Source organism: Ailuropoda melanoleuca, chromosome 3 (genome assembly GCF_002007445.2).
Source record: "Ailuropoda melanoleuca isolate Jingjing chromosome 3, ASM200744v2, whole genome shotgun sequence".
Lineage (NCBI taxonomy): Eukaryota > Metazoa > Chordata > Mammalia > Carnivora > Ursidae > Ailuropoda > Ailuropoda melanoleuca.
The window spans coordinates 102,450,164-102,468,061 of record NC_048220.1 but is presented as its reverse complement, the minus strand read 5'-3'; the positions used below and the strand labels follow the sequence as shown (position 1 = coordinate 102,468,061).

The window sequence follows — 17,898 nt, the reverse complement described above, 5'->3', positions numbered from 1 at the left end:
TGGTCTATCAATTTTATGGATTCTCTCAAAGAACCAGCTTCTAGTCCTGTTGATCTGCTCTACTGTGGTTCTGGTCTCTAATTCATTGATTTCTGCTCTAATCTTGGTCAACTCCTTCCTTGTCAGTGGGTTAGGCCTGTCCCTCTGTTGCTGTTCCAGTTTCTTGAGGTGAGAATATAGAAACTGCATTTTAGATTTTTCTATTCTTTTGAGTGAGGCTTGGATGGCTATGTATTTCCCCCTTAGGACTGCCTTTGCAGTATCCCATAGGTTTTGGACCGTTGTGTATTCATTCTCGTTGGTCTCCATAAATTGTTTAATTTGTTTTTTGATTTCCTGGTTTATCGAGTCATTCTTGAGCAGGATGGTTCTTAGCCTCCAAGTGTTTGAGTTTCTTCCAGGTTTTTCCTTGTGGTTGAGTTCCAATTTCAGAGCGTTGTGGTCTGAGAATATGCAGGGGATAATTTCAATCTTTTGGTATTGGCTGAGACCTGTTTTGTGTCCCAGAGCATGATCTATTCTTGAGAATGTTCCATGGGCATTTGAATAGAATGAGTATTCTTTGGTTCTGGGGTGTAGTGTTCTATATATATCTATGAGGTCCAACTCGTCGAGTATGGCATTCAAAGCCTTTGATTCTTTGCTTAGTTTTTGCCAGGGTGTTCTGTCTATTTCTGATAGTGGGGTGTTGAGGTCCCCTACTATTACTGTGTTCTTATCTATATGTCTCTTTATTTTGGTTAAGAGTTGGCTTGTGTATCTTGCTGCTCCCCTGTTGGGGGCATATATATTAATAATTGTCATATCCACTTGTTGAATACTTCCTTTAAGAATAATATAGTGCCCTTCTGTATCTCTCTCTATGGCCTCTAGTTTAAAATCCAGTCTATCTGATATGAGAATTGCTACTCCAGCTTTCTTTTGAGGTCCATTTGCGTGGAAGATGGTACTCCATCCCCTTACTCTAAGTCTGAATGCATCTTTGGGTTCAAAATGAGTCTCTTGTAGACAGCAAATGGATGGGTCATGTCTTTTTATCCAATCTGCAACCCTGTGGCGTTTTATGGGAGAGTTTAAGCCATTTAGATTGATAGAGATTATTGACAGATATGATTTTAATGATGCCATTTCTCTTTAAAGTCTTTGTATCGGTTGTGACTTGCTGCTCTGTATCACTCTTGGGGCCTTTTTACCTTTATAGAGCCCCCCTTAATATCTCCTGTAGGGCTGGTTTCGTGGTTACGAAATTGGTTAATGATTGGCGATTTTGGAACGTCTTTATTTCTCCATCAATTCTGAATGACAGCTTTGCTGGATAAAGGATCCTTGGCTGCATGTTTTTCTCTGAAAGAGCTTTAAAAATGCCCCCCCAAGCCTTTCTCTCATTCCAGGTCTCTGTAGACAGGTCTGACGTAATCCTGATACCTTTGCCTTGGTACGTGAGAAATTTCTTTGCCCTGGCCGCTTTCAATACTGTATCCTTGGATCTAATATTTGCGAATTGCACTATGACATGCCGTGGCGTAGGTTTGTCCTGGTTGAGCTTGGATGGGGTCCTCTCTGCCTCTTGGACACGAATGCTTGTTTCCCTTGCTAGATTAGGGAAGTTTTCAGCTACAATTTGTTCAAATATCTCTTCTAGACCTCTGTTTTTCTCCACCCCTTCAGGGATGCCGATGATTCTGACATTGGATCGTTTCATAGAGTCAGTAATCTCCCGTAATCTACATTCGTGGGCGTGGATTTTTTTAAGACCAGCTTCTATTTTCGTTTTTTCTTCTACTAACCCATCCTCCAATTCGCTAACGCGTTCCTCTGCCTCGGTGACCCTGGCCGTCAGAGCCTCTAGTTTTGACTGTATTTGGCCCATAGAATTTTTAATTTCTGTCAGATTCGCTCTCATTTCTGCCCTTAGGGATTCTATATTCTCAGCAACGCTTTCTCTGATGCTTTTTTCAAGTTTACTCATCATCTTGACCATTGTTGCTCTGAATTCCATTTCTGATAATTGGGATACATCCATATGTATTAATTCTGTGGCCGAGGCCAATTCTGTGGCAGAGGCCACAGACTCATTATCTTTTCTTTGCTGGGGGGGACTTCTCCTTCTCGTCATTCTGATGAAGAGAGATTGCAGGGTTGTCCAGAGCCCAAGTGTTGACTGGGACCCAGGCCGTGCGCCCTTGTTTTATAGAGATCTTAGGGATGTGGGCTTCTTCCTTAAAGAGTTTATTTATTTATTTGAGAGAGAGAGAGACAGTCAGCAAGAAAGGGAACCCAAGCAGAGGAGTGGGAGAGGAAGAAGCAGGTTCCCGGTGGAGAAGCCCGATGAGGGACTCCTTACGGAGCGTTGTGATCACACCCTAATCCGAAGACAGGTGCTTGGTGACTGCGCCACTCAGGCGCTCCGGGTTGTGGGCTTCTTGATTTTTCAGCCTGCCTTCTGGGGGAGGGGCCTGCCTGCCGGTACTCAGAAAACCCTGTTTGGGTAGAGTCTCTGTGTCCCTTGCGAGGGGGGATGGGGATGGGCACCCTGTGAGCCGGTATTTCCGGGCTTTTGTTCTCTGGCGGCTTTCCCTGGCGGTTTGCTATGCCTCTTCTGAGAGAGCAGCAGCGGCTGAAATTCAGCCTCTGTCTCAGAACAGAGGGATCGCGGATCGTTCTCCACTGATGTTCTGGCCACTTTAACTCTGTTTCTGTTGGTGCTGCTCAACCCTGCAGCATCCCGGGCTGTGCGCCCCACACCCGGCGTCCCAGCCCTCACTTCCAGGGCCGGCACGTCTCTGTCCTTTGTGTTTCCAACCCCGCCCGCCGCCAGCCGCCCCGCGCGGGCTCCCGGAGCTCCCCGTCTCAGTCTGGTGTCTCACGGGTGCTGACCGCGAGTCCGCCTGCTCCCCCGTGCAGGTGGCCCTCCAGCCGCCAGCCGCCCCGCGGACGCTCCCGGAGCTCCCGGTCTCAGCCTCGATCCAGTGAGCACACCGGAGCTCCGGAGCTCCGTGAGATGCTTGGTGGTGCACGCTCCCGGCTCACGGACTCAGTCTGCCGTTTCCAGAGTGCGGGTCCGCGGTCCGCCCGCTCCCCGGTGCAGGTGGCCCGCCAGCCGCCCTGCGCGCGCGCTCCTGGAGCTCGCGTTCTAAGTCTGTTGTCTCGCGGGTGCCGTCCGCGAGTCCGCCTGCTCCCCCGTGCAGGTGGCCCGCCAACCGCCAGCCGTCCCGCGTGCGCTCCCGGAGCTCCCTTCTCAGCCTGCTGTCTCAAGCGTGCGGGTCCGCGGTCTGTCCGCTCCCCCTTGCAGGTGGCTACCGCTTCCCGGCGCCCTGACACGGCGGCTCCCTCCCCCTTCTGTTTAGCTTCCGATATCTGTGCGCGGTTTCACGGCTCCCCGCTTCGTACCTCGATACTCAGCGCTGGAGATGTTCATTTGTAGAGATCCAGATGTATCTTCCTGCGTCTCAGGCTGATTCCGTGGATGTTCCTGCTGGTCTGGTACCTATCTAGCTCAACTCAGGGGACCGGCTGAAAAAGGGGTCCCCTACTCCTCCGCCATCTTAACCCTTCAGGGTAGCTCTATTTTTAACTTTTTGAGGAACCTCCATACTATTTGCCAGAGTGACTGCACCAATTTGCATTCCCACCAGCAGTGCAAGAGGGTTCCCCTTTCTTCTCATCCTTGCCAACCCCTCTTGTTTCTTGTGTTGTTAATTTTAGCCATTCTGACAGGCGTGAGGTGGTATCTCATTGTGGTTTTGATTTATATTTCCCTGATGATGAGCGATGGTGAGCACCTTTTCATGTGTCTGTTGGCCATCTGGATGTCCTCTTTGGAAAAATGTCTATTCGTGTCTTCAGCCCATTTCTTAACCGGATTATTTGTTTTTTGGGTATTGAGTTTGATAGACCAGTATTTTTTTTAATTGAGATAAAAATTGCAAACAGTGAAAAAATGCACAGCTATGTTAAGTATACAATTCCACAAGATTTAACAGGTGTATACACCTGGGAAACCAACAACCCAGTCAAGATACAGAAATTGCCTCACCCCTGAAATTTCCTCCATGCTCCTTCTAGCCAGTCCCCACACCTCAGGGGCAAACACTGTTCTTAATTCCATCCTCGAAGTTTATTTTGGCTGTTGCTGAACTTGAAATTAATCATATACTAAGTTATTTTTTGTGTCTGCCTTCTTTGGTTCAATATAATAATTCTGAAATTCATCCATGTGGTTGGATATATCAAAAGCTTGCTCCTTTATTGCTGAGTAGAGAATCTATTGAATGACTCTACCACAATTTGTTTATCCCTTCACCTGTTGGTGACATTTGGATTGTTTCTAGTTGGTACTACTATGAATAAAATTACTGTGAAACACTCTTGGTTTGTTTTGTTTTGTTTTGTTTTTTTTGTGGGTGTATGTTTTTGTTTCTCTTGGGTAAATAACTATGAGTAGAATTGCTGGATATAGGACAGTTGCCCTTTTACCTTTATAAGAAGCAATCAAACAGCTCTTCAAAGTGGTTGTACATTTTATATTTCTCGCAGCAAGGAGTGAATTCCAATTGCTCACCTCTTCCTCAGTACCTGATATTGTTCCTGCTCTTCCTTTTTGTCTTTCTGGGGAATGTATAGTGAATGGCATCTCAGGCTTTTAATTTGTGTCTCGCCTTTTCATACACTACTTGCCATTTGTAGATCAGTTCTTTTGTGAAATATATTTTTGTGAAAATGCTTCAAAGTTTTTCACCCAGTTTTATATGGTCATCTTTTTGTGATTGACTTTGTCAGAATTCATTACATATTCTGGATACAAATCCTTTGTCAGAGACATGTATTGTGAATATTTTCTCCCAGACAGTTGCCTGCCTTGTCATTTTGTTGCTGATGTCTTTTGAAGAGCAAGTTCTTAATCAAGTCCAGTTTTTATCAGTTTTTTTCTTTTATGGATTAGTGCTTTTTATGTCCTAAGAAATCTTTTCCTATCCCAAGTTCACAATGATATTCTCCTGTGTTTTCTTCAAGAAGCCTTATAGTTTCAGCCTTTACGTTTAAATATGCTACCCATCTAAAATTATTTTTTTCTGTATGGTGTGAGGTAGGGGTTGACGTTCATCTGTTTTCATGGGTTTATCCAGGTATGCTGGTACTTTTTTTTTAAGTTTTTCATTTCCATTCCAGTATAGTTAACATACAATGTTATATTAGTACCAGGTATACAATATAGTGATTCAGCAATTCTGTACATGACTCAGTACTCATTGTAAGTGGACTCTTAATCCCCTTCACCTATTTCACCCATCCCGCCGCCCACCTCCCCTCTGGTAACCAGCAGTGTGTTCTCTATAAGTAAGTCTGTTTCTTGGTTTGTCTTTCTCTTTTTTTTTTTTTTTTCTCATTTGTTTTGTTTCACATTTTTTTTTAAAGATTTTATTTATTTATTTTGACAGAGAGAGACAGCCAGCGAGAGAGGGAACACAAGCAGGGGGAGTGGGAGAGGAAGAAGCAGACTCATAGCGGAGGAGCCTGACGTGGGGCTCGATCCCATAACGCCGGGATCACGCCCTGAGCTGAAGGCAGACGCTTAACCGCTGTGCCACCCAGGCGCCCCTTGTTTCACATTTTTGAAAATTCTTTTATATTCTCATTGAATTTGCCTTGGTGCCCTTGTCAAAAATCAGTCAATGACATGTATGTATGTAGTACTGTAGTAGGTACATTTCTGGCCTCTCTGTTCTGTTCTTTTGACACTTTTGCTTATTCCTTGCCAGTACTACACTGTTCCGATTATTTTGACTTTATAATAAGTTAGAAATCAGTGTGAGTCCTTCAACTTTATTCTTTTTCAAGATTGTTTTCTCTATTCTAGATTCTTTGCAAGTTGTCAATTTCAAAACCTAGGGTGATTTTGGGGATTGCATTAAATGTATAGATAAATTTGAAGAGNCAATGACATGTATGTATGTAGTACTGTAGTAGGTACATTTCTGGCCTCTCTGTTCTGTTCTTTTGACACTTTCGCTTATTCCTTGCCAGTACTACACTGTTCCGATTATTTTGACTTTATAATAAGTTAGAAATCAGTGTGAGTCCTTCAACTTTATTCTTTTTCAAGATTGTTTTCTCTATTCTAGATTCTTTGCAAGTTGTCAATTTCAAAACCTAGGGTGATTTTGGGGATTGCATTAAATGTATAGATAAATTTGAAGAGAATTGACTCTTCAACAATATGGAGTCTTCCAATCTTCTGTACACATATGATTTATCTCTCCATTTATTTGGGTCTTTAACTATATGAAGCTATTTTATAAAGGGTATTTTTTTTTAAAGATTTTTTAATTTCTTTATTCGACAGAGATAGAGACAGCCAGCGAGAGAGGGAACACAAGCAGGGGGAGTGGGAGAGGAAGAAGCAGGCTCATAGAGGAAGAGCCCGATGTGGGGCTCGATCCCATAACACCGGGATCACGCCCTGAGCCGAAGGCAGATGCCCAACCGCTGTGCCACCCAGGTGCCCCAAAGGGTATTTTTATTGTACTTTCCAATTGTTCTTTGCCAGTACATAGAAATACAAATTTTTAAAAATTTAACAGCCTTAGCCAGATACAATTTACACAATATAAAAATTACCCATTTTAAGTCTGCAGTTCAGGGTATTTTTAGGTGAACTTATACAGTTGTGAAACTATCACATAATCCAGTTTTAAATATTTCCATCACTTCAAATAGTTTCCTTGTGTCTGTTTGCAGTCAGTCCCCACTCCCAACCCAGCCCCAGACAACTGCTGACTTTCCTTCTCCCTATACTTTTGCATTTCTAGAAATTTCATGTAAATAGAGTCATAATATCTAGACTTATGTGTCTGACTGCTTTAACCCAGAATACTATTTTTAAGGTTCATCTATATTGTTGCAATAGCTCTTTCCTTTTATATTGCTGAATAGTAGTCGATTGTATGGATAGACTACGTTTGTTTGTCCATCAGTTGGTGGATGTTTGGATGGTTTTCACTTTGGGGATGTTCTGAATATTGCTGCTCTGAACGTCAGTATACAAGTTTTTGGGTGGGCATGTGTTTTCATTTCTCTTGGGTATATACCTAGGAGTGGAATTGATGGGTAATATGGTAACTGTACTTAACTGCTTGAGGAACTCCAGACTGTTTTCCAAAGTGGCTGCACGATTTTACATTCCCACCAACAGTATATAAAGACTCTTATTCTCAGCATCCTTGTCAACATTTATTATCTGACTTTTTCATTACAGCCATCCTAGTGGAGGTAAAGTAGTATCTCATTGAGGTTTTGATTTTCATTTTCCTGATGACTAAGGATGTTGAACTTCTTTTCATGTGATTATTGGCTGTTTGTATATCATCTTTGGAGAAGTGCCTATTCAGATATTTTACCCATTTTTTTAAATTGAGGTAAAATCCACGTAACATCAAATTAACCATGTTAAAGGATACAATCCATTGGCATTTAGTACATTCACAGTGTTGTGCAACCATCACTTCGTTCTAATATGTTTGGTCAAAAGGAATCCCCAGGGGCGCCTGAGTGGCTCAGTCGTTAAGCGTCTGCCTTCGGCTCAGGGCATGATCCCAGCGGTCTGGGATCGAGCCCCACATCGGGCTCCTCTGCTGGGAGCCTGCTTCTTCCTCTCCCACTCCCCCTGCTTGTGTTCCCTCTCTCGCTGACTGTCTCTCTCTCTGTTAAATAGATAAAATCTTTAAAAAAAAAAAAAAAAGGAAACCCCATACCCATTAAGTAGTCACTCCCTATTTCTCCCTCTACCCCAGTCTCTGGTAATCACTAATCTGCTTGCTGTCTTTATGGATTTACCTATTCTGGAATTTCATACAAGCGGAATGATATAATATGTGCCCTTTTGTGTCTGGCATCTGTTACTTGGTGTAATGTTTTGAGGTTCATCTGCATTGTACCCTGTATCAGTTCCTTATTCCTTTTTATGGTTGAGTAATAGTCCACTGTATGGATAGATATCATGGTTGTTTATCCAGTCATGAGGTGACAGAAGCTTGGGTTCTTTCCACCAGTTGGCTGTTGTGAATAATGTTGCTATAAACATTCATATATAAGTAATCAAAAGATTGTTCTGGCCATCCTAAATCCCTTGATCTCTTCCATAAATTTTAGGATATAGCTTGTCAATTATCAATTTTTGCAGAGTTCAGCTGTGATTTTGAGCTCATTGAATCTTTAGATCATTTAGATCAATATAAGTGGTATTGCCATCTTAACAATATTAAATCATCCAATCCATGACCATGGACTATCTTTCTGTTTATTTTAGTCTTTAATGTCTTTCAACTGTGTTTTAGAACAGTTTTTAAAGTATACAGTTTTTACTTCTCTTATTAAATTGCAAATGGTGTTTTTACCATTTTTAATTGCATTTTCCATTTGCTTTTTTATCCGCCGATATATAGGAATACAATTTTTTTTTAAGAGTTGACCTGTATCCTGATATCTTGCTAAGTATACCTATTAGTTCTAGTTTCTTTGTAGATTTCCTAGGGTTTTTCTGTGTAAACAGCCCTGTCATCTACAATTAAAGATATTGTTTCCTTTTTCTTCCCAATCTTTATGCTTTTTATTTCTTTGTCTTTCCAGTTGCACTGGCCAGGAATTCTAGTAGTGTTGAGTGGGAGTGGTGTGAGTGTGTGCAGTCTTTATCCTTATCATAGGGTAAAAGCATTCAGTATTTCATCATCTAGCATGATATAAACTTGAGGAATTTTTGTAGCCATTCTAGTGGGTTTTTTTTTTTTCCACACTAGAGTTTTCATAAAGGGCTGTAACCCTGATTAAAATCAAGAGATACCAGACCAGAGTTGGGGCGCCTGGGTGGCGCAGTCATTAAGCGTCTGCCTTAGGCTCAGGGTGTGATCCCAGAGTCCTGGGATGGAGCCCCACGTCAGGCTCCTCTGCTGGGAGCCTGCTTCCTCCTCTCCCAGGAGCCTGCTTCTTCCTCTCCCACTCCCCCTGCTTATGTTCCCTCTCTCACTGGCTGTCTCTCTCTGTCAAATAAACAAAATCTTAAAAAAAAAAAAAAGAGAGAGAGACACCAGGGTTAAGGTTGGGACTTCTTGTAAAAAGAGACTATCTTTGAGATTTATTCAGAACAACTTTACCAGACACAGGGCAGAAATCCAGCCCACATTAGAATAAGCAGAAAGACTAATTCGTTTCATATGTAGTGAGAACATGTAGGAGTCTGTCTGCCTCGGGCATAGGGGGATCTGGGGAATCAAAATGCCATCAGGATCATTTCCATCTCGACTCTTTCCACACATTACTTCAGTCCTGGCAGGAACCCCTTCCCACCTCTGACCATCTCATTTGCCAAAGATGTCACCAGCACCTCCAGATTGATGGACAATCAACTTACCAACTCTAGTAAAATGAAAGGGCCTCGTTTTTAAATAGTTCTAAAAAAAAAAAAAAAATCCCAGGATTCATTATTTGAAGCTACTCAAGTCACATGGCCATCCATGAACCAATCACTGTAGGCAAGGAAATGGAGTGCTCTGATTGGTTGAACTTATGCCACGTGCTTCTGACACTCGGCTCCAGGGGGTGGGGTGAGCTTCCCCTTAAGTGTGAGGGACTGAGAAGGGGGAGGGGCAGTTTCACAAAGCAAATTCAGAGTATTGTTTCCGGAAAAAGAGGGAATAGATCTCAGCCAAGCATTAATTGCAGCTGCCCGCACTCTAATACAGATGATCTCTGTGTGTTCCAGGCCTGGCACTGTCTCTGGACGACTTTGAGCTTCAGTTTTCCCATTTAGGGCATGCAGGTGGTGATCCTACATGAAAGGTCCAATGAGGCATCCTACGGGAAAGCTATGTCTAAACTATAAAGTACAGTGCACACGTAAGGGAGGGGTGACAAGAATGGTTACTAAGCAGCTGTTCTTACCCTTCTGTCCATCTGTCCTCTTCTGTCCCTCTCACAGAGCACCTGAAGAAGCCACTTGAGGACTACATGGCCCTTTTCCCCAGTGTGAGGATTCTTCGAACCAAGAAACGGGAAGGGCTGATAAGGACGCGGATGCTGGGGGCCTCGGCGGCAACCGGGGATGTCATCACATTCTTAGACTCGCACTGTGAAGCCAATGTCAACTGGCTCCCCCCCTTGCTTGGTAAGGGACCCTCCCAAGGCTAGGTAGGCCCCAGCCTTCTGCAGGGATCATCCACATGGGTTCCCTTGACTGCTTGAGATGCAGCCAGCCAACATCAGATGCCCCGAGGGACTCAGGAGTGCTCAAAGAAACCTTAAAAATCCACTCAAGCCCTGTCCTTCATTTTACAGAGAAGGAAGCCGTGAGGGGGAAGTGACTTGCCCAAAGTCCTGCACCACCCAAAATCTACTTACATGATTTTCTGTGTTTTCAAGTTTACTTCAAGTTTTATTGGAAAGCAAGCCAAGGCCATCTACTGGTAGGAGCCAAACTGGAGAGACATCATCCTAGCAACTTAGAATAGTTAACATTCACTGCACTGCTACTGAGCCACGAAAGTTGTGTTATCTCCAGTCCTCCCAAAACCATGCCAGGTCAGAAGTGTCCCCATTTTATAGTAGAAGAAATGGAGTTTCAGAGATACTGAGTGACTCAATATTGTTCCCTTAGGCCGTAAGTGTCAAAGTCACCATCTATCTGGCCCCAAAGTCTGTCCACTCACAACACCACACTGTCTTCCCTGAACTCCTTTCCTCCCTGGAGAGTTCCTGACAGCTATCAGGAAAGGGCTGTGGACAGCGCAGCATGATCTGGCAGCCATTCACCATAACCTTGTAGACAGAAGAGTGACATGAGGATTGGATTCTGGGCGGTGAGGTGCCTCATAGCTGGCTGAGGAAGCAGGTCTGAGTTCTGCGGAGCTCAGATTCGTTGAAGCCGGTGAGCTGGTGCTAACAGGTGGACGTCAAGGAAATGGTCCATTGAAACTGGGAATCAGGTGAGGGACAGGGACGGAGGCAGATCAGAGCAGAGTTGTCAATCTAGAGAGAAAAGGAACTCCTCACACACAGGTGGGTATTCTCGCCGTAACAGAAAGCTGGGGAGAAAAGGGGACTGAAGTTTAGGGCCAACTTGAGCCTGCGTCAGAATCACCTGGAAGACTCATGAAAACACAGACGGCTGGAGCCCACGCCAGAGTTTCTGACTGAGGAGATCTAGGGGTAGGGCCTGAGAAGCTGCATTTCTAACCAGCTCCCAGGTGGTCCCAGTGCTTTTGGTCCAGGGACCACATTTTGAGGAGCACTGGTCAGGCCACCAAGCAGAGGTGAGAACAGAAAGCAAAACCCACACAGTTTAATGGGATAATCCAGCAAATCTGTTTTTTTTTTGTTTTTTGTTTTTTTTTTTTAATTTTATTTTATTATATTGTGTTAATCACCATACAGTATATCCCCAGATTCCGATGTAAAGTTTGATGCTTCATTAGTTGCGTATAACACCCAGTGCACCATGCAATACGTGCCCTCCCTACTACCCATCACCAGGCTATCCCCTTCCCCCACCCCCTCCCCTCTGAAGTCCTCAGTTTGCCTCTCACAGTCCATAGTCTCTCATGTTTCATTCCCCCCTCTGATTACCCCCCTTTTCTTTATCCCTTTCTTCCCCTACCGATCCTCCTAGTTCTTATGTTCCATAGATGAGAGAAATCATATGATAATTGTCTTTCTCTGCTTGACTTATTTCACTTAGCATTATCTCCTCCAGTGCCGTCCATGTTGCAGCAAATGTTGAGAATTCGTTCTTTCTGATAGCTGAGTAATATTCCATTGTATATATGGACCACAGCTTCTTAATCCAGTCATCTGTTGAAGGGCATCTCGGCTCCTTCCATGATTTGGCTATTGTGGACAATGCAGCTATGAACATTGGGGTGCATATGGCCCTTCTCTTTACTACGTCTGTATCTTTGGGGTAAACACCCAGTAGTGCAATGGCTGGGTCATAGGGTAGTTCAATTTTTAACTTTTTAAGGGACCTCCACACTGTTTTCCAGAGTGGCTGTACCAACTTGCATTCCCACCAACAATGTAGGAGGGATCCCCTTTCTCCACATCCTCTCCAACAATTGTTGTTTCTAGCAAATCTGTTTTCTGACACAGATCAGCATGGAACCTCAGTATTAGATTATATGCTTCTGACCCCAAGGGTCTAGGATCCCACTGGATTAGGAAAAGGATATAACACAGATTTTCTGGTCAACTGTTCATGTAACGAAGCCAAGAGGTCTCTGCATCTGCCTCTCATTACTGAAAGAGAAAAAGGAAAAGAAAGAAAAAAGCCTCACCATAAATCATCTAATTTATGGAGCTGAAGGAACAACCCATTTGTCGGGTCATCCAGTGACTCATAAAGAGAACGAAGTGGTGGGGCACGAAGCTGAGCTGGGAGCCTAAATAGCCCTTAACTCTGTTTCTATGGAAATACATGAGGGTAATTTTCATAATCTGCAAAATACATGGAAGAAACATGCTCCCTCTTTTTTATTTTCTGTTTTTCTGATAGAAATGTGAACGGGTGGTGTAGATGTAAAAGTCTGTCCCTGTTCATACGAGCAGCTGACAGAGCGCATCAGGGCTTTTGTCTCGAAACCATTAATACCTCCTTGCACAGCTCACTCTGCCTTCTGTGGCGAGGAGGCATTCCTGAGCCTGAGAAGGACTCAGCCCCCAGAGGAAAGCCACTGTTGATCCTCATTTCCACCACCACCACCACCACCACCACCATCACCATCATCATCATCATCATGGATCTGCTAGTCCCTTAGCTTTTTAGGACACAGCCGCATTTGAATTTGATGGTTATGGGGTAAAGCAGACAGGCCAGGCATTATTATCCACATACAACAAATGAGAAAACTAAACACCAGGAGAATGAGGGAGATGCTCAGCTTCTGAGCTTCTTTCAGCAAGCCTGGTCACAGACAGGGTCAGCGGCATGCGGATGTGCGAGAGGCTGGGCTGCGCATCTTGGCCCTACTGTCCCATTCGGTCTTCATGGGGACCCCACGAGACTAGTGCTCTCTTCCTCCATTTTGTTGGCAGGGAAACCAAGGTCCAGAGGCATCAGATAACCTTTGTCAAAGTTCTACTGCTCGTAGGTGACAACACCAGGGTCTGGACCTGGGCATTCTGTCCCAGTGAGTGTAGCACCCCGGAACACTCTGTCTGATGTTGCCCCTTGACCTCCCACCTCCCACAATCAGCCAGCCTCCAGCAGAGCTCTGTGTCCTGGGCCCAGAGCCTCCATAGAAGTGAAATCCCCTGTGTGGCCGTGAATAATTGGGAAGGGAAGCGCTTCTCTAGATCTGTCCTTGGAGAAGTTTCTTCGACTTCATTAAGCATCCCTAGGGAGCCCGCTCACCAGGCAGATCCAAGCTCCACCCCCAGAGATTCTGATTTGGTGCAGCTGGGGCAGGGGCCGCCCTGGTGCGTTTGTAAACACACTGTGGGTGCCTTGGCACTGGTGGCCCAGAGAACACACTGCCCAAAGCAGCATTTCTCAAACTGTTTTGACCATGTGCCACAGTTATACATTGGACATCTCAATCCAGTACACAAACACAGACCCATGTAGTAGGACTGCAACACATTTCCTGAAGAAGTACTTTTTCTTATCACTTGGAATACACCCTGACATTCAGTACTCTTTTTTGGTTCATTATACACACACACACACACAAACACACAATCAATTTCATGACCCACCTATGGATTGTGTCTTGCAGCTTAGAAAAAGGCAAAAATGCTTTCTCTCCTAGAAGAAAACTCTGTTTGCTAAAGCCTGAGCCCTAGGCAGCTGCCAGCCTGCACTGGCCCTACCAGGCTTCCACTTTACAAGCCTTGAACTTGACTGCTGACCCAAGCAGACAGGTACCCCAGCACAGCCCACTTGCCATGGCAGAACATCTTCCCTGATCACTGGCACCACCAGCCCACCCCCAGACTGCAGTCACAGGTCCTTCACAGAAGGAACATTGAAGAGCAGAGCAAACCAAAGCTTAAAATTCTGGTTGGTAGGTTGGGCAGAGTGAATTTTATAGAATCAACTCCTCCCTGGCTTAAAGGGGACCATAAAAAGCCATCTGGTTATGGACCCCACTTGCCATCTTGAATCACCTAGCCTATAGCATTCCTGCAGGGCAGGGGTCTGCCAGGCCCTGCTTGCACATGTCTGATCATGAGGGACTCGTGGGATAGTCTATCCCTCTTCAGTAGTTGTGACTGTTGGAAGAAGTGAGCTGAACTCTCTTGCAGGGAGGGCCATTTGGTCACTGACTAGCTAGGAAGCTTTGAGGAGCTGTCAGGGGCAAGTACCGGGATGCCTGGCTACTTTGGGCCTCGAGTCAAGGTTAGGATCTGGAATGTGTAGCCTGACAGGGCCAGGACAGGAGCCTTCCCAGAAGGAAATGAGCCTCTTTCCACAGCAGTGCTGACCATTACAGGCAGCTGTGCAGAGCACCTCCAACCGTCACAGTGTCCGATACTCATAGCAACCTGGGACACAGAGCCTCTTCTCCCAGTTTCATGAAGGAGTACACTGGGGCTGAGACATGATTTATGTAGCTCACAGGTAGCAGGGCTGGGATGGGAGCCCTGGCCCATCTTGCTTACCTGCGCTCTCTCTTCCTCTTGGGATTCTCAAACTCAAGTGTTCAGAGAATTCACTCAGGGAACACATTAAAAATGTGAATCAGCTGCACAACAGAGTCATGCACTTAGCTGTTCCCCCCGTCCTGCCTACCTAACGGGCATCTCTTGACTTTTTCAGACCGCATTGCTCAGAACCGCAAGACCATCGTGTGCCCAATGATTGACGTAATTGACCACGATGACTTTCGGTACGAAACACAGGCAGGGGATGCCATGCGGGGCGCCTTTGACTGGGAGATGTACTATAAGCGGATCCCAATTCCTCCAGAACTGCAGAAAGCTGACCCCAGCGACCCATTTGAGTAAGTACGAGCTACCCAGGCTGGTCCCAGGGGCCGGCCCAGTGACCCCTCCCCAACACACCCAACTCAGGATCACCCCCTCCCCCAGGAGTGCAGTGCAGGGGGACCAGGGCCAACATCCCCAAGCAGAAGCACAGCCCCTCCCAGCTTGTCACAGAGCCTCAGCTCAGGGGCCTCCCAGCTGGCCACGTCTTCTTTGTCCACATCTGTGGTTGGCCAGACTGCCCGTGGCGGCGGGGGGGGAGGGGGTTGTGAGTACAGTGGCTCTGTCCCTTGAGCCTAGTGCACAGTCGTAATCACCATCAGCAGCACCAACACCGCCACCGTGTGCTGACCCCTTGCTAAATGCCAAGCACAATGCTGAGCACCGCGGGCAGATCCTTTTTAACCCCCCACAACCACATGTAGTCAGAATTATTATCCGTATTTTCCAAGTGGGGACACCAAGGCTCCAGGAAGTGAGGCAGCTTTTCCAGGTCACACAACTCAGAAGCAGGTAAAGGCCAGATGCATATGCAGGTCTCTCTGCCTCTAGGGCGGTTTTCCCATCATTCAGTTATATCCTCTCGGAAAGATCAGGGAAATATTAGGGAAATAATAGCTTGTCCCGTGGTAGAAGTTTGGGAGTGTGTGGAGTGGACCCATAACATCCTAGAAGGGGAAAGCCAGGGGGCCCTACAGGTAATGGACGCCAACCCCTTGCAAATGGCGAGACTGAGGCCCCAGGATGAGGGGGGGGCGCTGACTTACACAGTGAGTTAGTGGCCAGGGCAGAATGAAAACCAGGGCCTTTCTGGTGCCCATCCTGTGCTGTCCTGTGGGCCACTCTGGCTCTCCTGCTGGAAAGACCTTTGGGTACAGCCAGCTTCCTGCTGTCTTAGTTCCTAATTATAAATTATCACAAATTTACTGGCTTATTAAAACAACACATATTTATCCTCTTCAAGTTGTGGAGGTCAGACGTCTGAAAAGGTGTCTTACTGAGGTAAAGTCGCCGTGTTGGCAGGGCTGTGTCCCCTTTGGAGGCTCTAGGGAAGAATCCATTTGCTTGCACTAGTTTCTCAAGGCTGCCCACGTTCTTTGACTCATGGTTCCTTTCTCCATCTTCAAAGCCAGCAGCATAATATCTCCAAGTCTCCCTCTCTTTTCCCCGTGCCTTCCCCTCCTCTTCTACTCCCACCCCTCCCCCTCGCTCCCTCTCCCTCGTGCTCCTTCTCCCTCCCCCATCTGTCTTCATCATCACATCCCCTTCTCTCACTCTGACCTTCCTGCATCCTTTCACATATGAAGACCCCTGTGGTTGCATTGGGACCACTCGGACAATCTCCCCATCTCAGATCCTTCATTAATTATATTTGCAAAATCCCTTTGCAAAGATGACATATGCCCAGGTTCTGGGAATCAGGCATTGGCTACTTTGGGGGGCCATTATCCTGTCTACCACAGCTGCCTAAGCACAGTTTAACCCCAGTGAGCCCCAGCTTCCCTGCACCTCACGCTCCCCATCTGAGAAAGGGATCTGTTGGCAGCTTGGTCATCTTCATGGGTACAGGGAACACCAGAGTTCCTGAGGGGAGCCACTAATGCTGTGGGCCAAGGGAGGGCTCAGAGGGAGAAAGAAGCGAGCTTGTTTGGGGAAATAAAAAGTGGCTGGGAGATGGAGCGGTGTGAGCCAAGAGCACGGGTGGAGCCCCATGCCTCTTGAGCAAGTCGGACGTTTGTGTTCTTCTCCTGACCTCTGGTGTCCTAAACGCAGCCAACCACTACTATTGGAACCTAAGACCACATCACGCGGTCAGCACCCTCCACACGCCCGAGGCAACCCCAGTTGCCCTGAGTTCTCAGAGAGTAATACGAGAGGAGTACCTAACATCTGACCTGAGCTGGTAGAGCCGTCACAGGGGACATGACTTGACCACACAAGGTCCTTACCAGGGTAACTGGGGGGTGGGTACAGTTCTCCACCTTTGCTGGTGCAGACCCTGTGGCTCAGAGGCATTGTGAGCCTTGCCCAACATGACACATAGCAGAAGCTGAGGTCAGAAAGGGCTACTCCAGAAAACAGACTTTTCTGGATAACCAGAACCCCTTTTGGTTTGAATCAGTACTGTAAGCTGACTTGTGGGCCCTGCATTTGTAATGTGCATAAGGATGGGTCTCGCACATTCATCTTCTCATTGCAGGATGAGGAAAAGGTAAGTCCAGGTCATGCAGCTGCTCGGTGGCAGAGGCCCCACTGGTTTCCTCCGGGGCCTCTCTCCCTTGCCTCATCCGGCTATGGAAGGGGCCGGCCCGCCCTAGAGCAGTGGCTCTCAACCTGGCTGCACATCGGCATTACCTGGGGAGTTTGTCAAAACAAACAAACAAAACCCACCAGGCCGCCCCCGCCCCCGAGACCAGTTACACCAGAGTCTGGGGCTGGGATTCAGGTATCCGTGTTCCTTAAAGCTCCTAGGGGATGCTAATGTGTGGCCACGGTTGAGAGCCACTGGCCTGGATGCTTCCTGAGGGACTCTCCATCCATTATATCCTCTGATTCTTTCCAGAGTATCTTTTCTGTACTGTACTTGCACAAAACCCAGGGAGAGGCCACTAGAAAAATCCTGGTCATTTTCTGCACACCTCTCCACGGTGCCAGCAAGCGGGCAGTCTGCAGGCACAGGGCAGTAGAATGAAGTTTGAAGGGCACGGGCTTTGGTGGCAGACCCCCGCGGGAACCACAGCTCATCCCTGTACTCAGTGCATGCCCTTGAGCAGAATATGTAGCATTTCTGAATTTCAGATTTCTCCATCCGAAAAGGGGGCTAGGAACAGAGCTCTGTCAGAGCTGGAAAGATGTCGGTAAAGTGAATGGTAGACGCTCGACACTCAGAATTGTTGTTATTATTATTGCTGAACACAGCAGAAAATA

At 46.3% G+C, this 17,898-nt stretch overlaps 1 protein-coding gene across 1 annotated transcript in view; it reads left to right on the top strand.

Annotated features, from left to right (window-relative positions):
- Window positions 1-17,898, top strand: part of GALNT10 (polypeptide N-acetylgalactosaminyltransferase 10) — a 221,597-nt gene that overhangs the window by 172,275 nt on the left and 31,424 nt on the right. Inside the window, exons 6-7 of the mRNA XM_002917167.4 lie at window positions 9,971-10,156; window positions 14,804-14,987. Coding sequence (XP_002917213.3) covers window positions 9,971-10,156; window positions 14,804-14,987 — 370 coding nt within the window. The remainder of the gene's footprint in view (window positions 1-9,970; window positions 10,157-14,803; window positions 14,988-17,898) is intronic.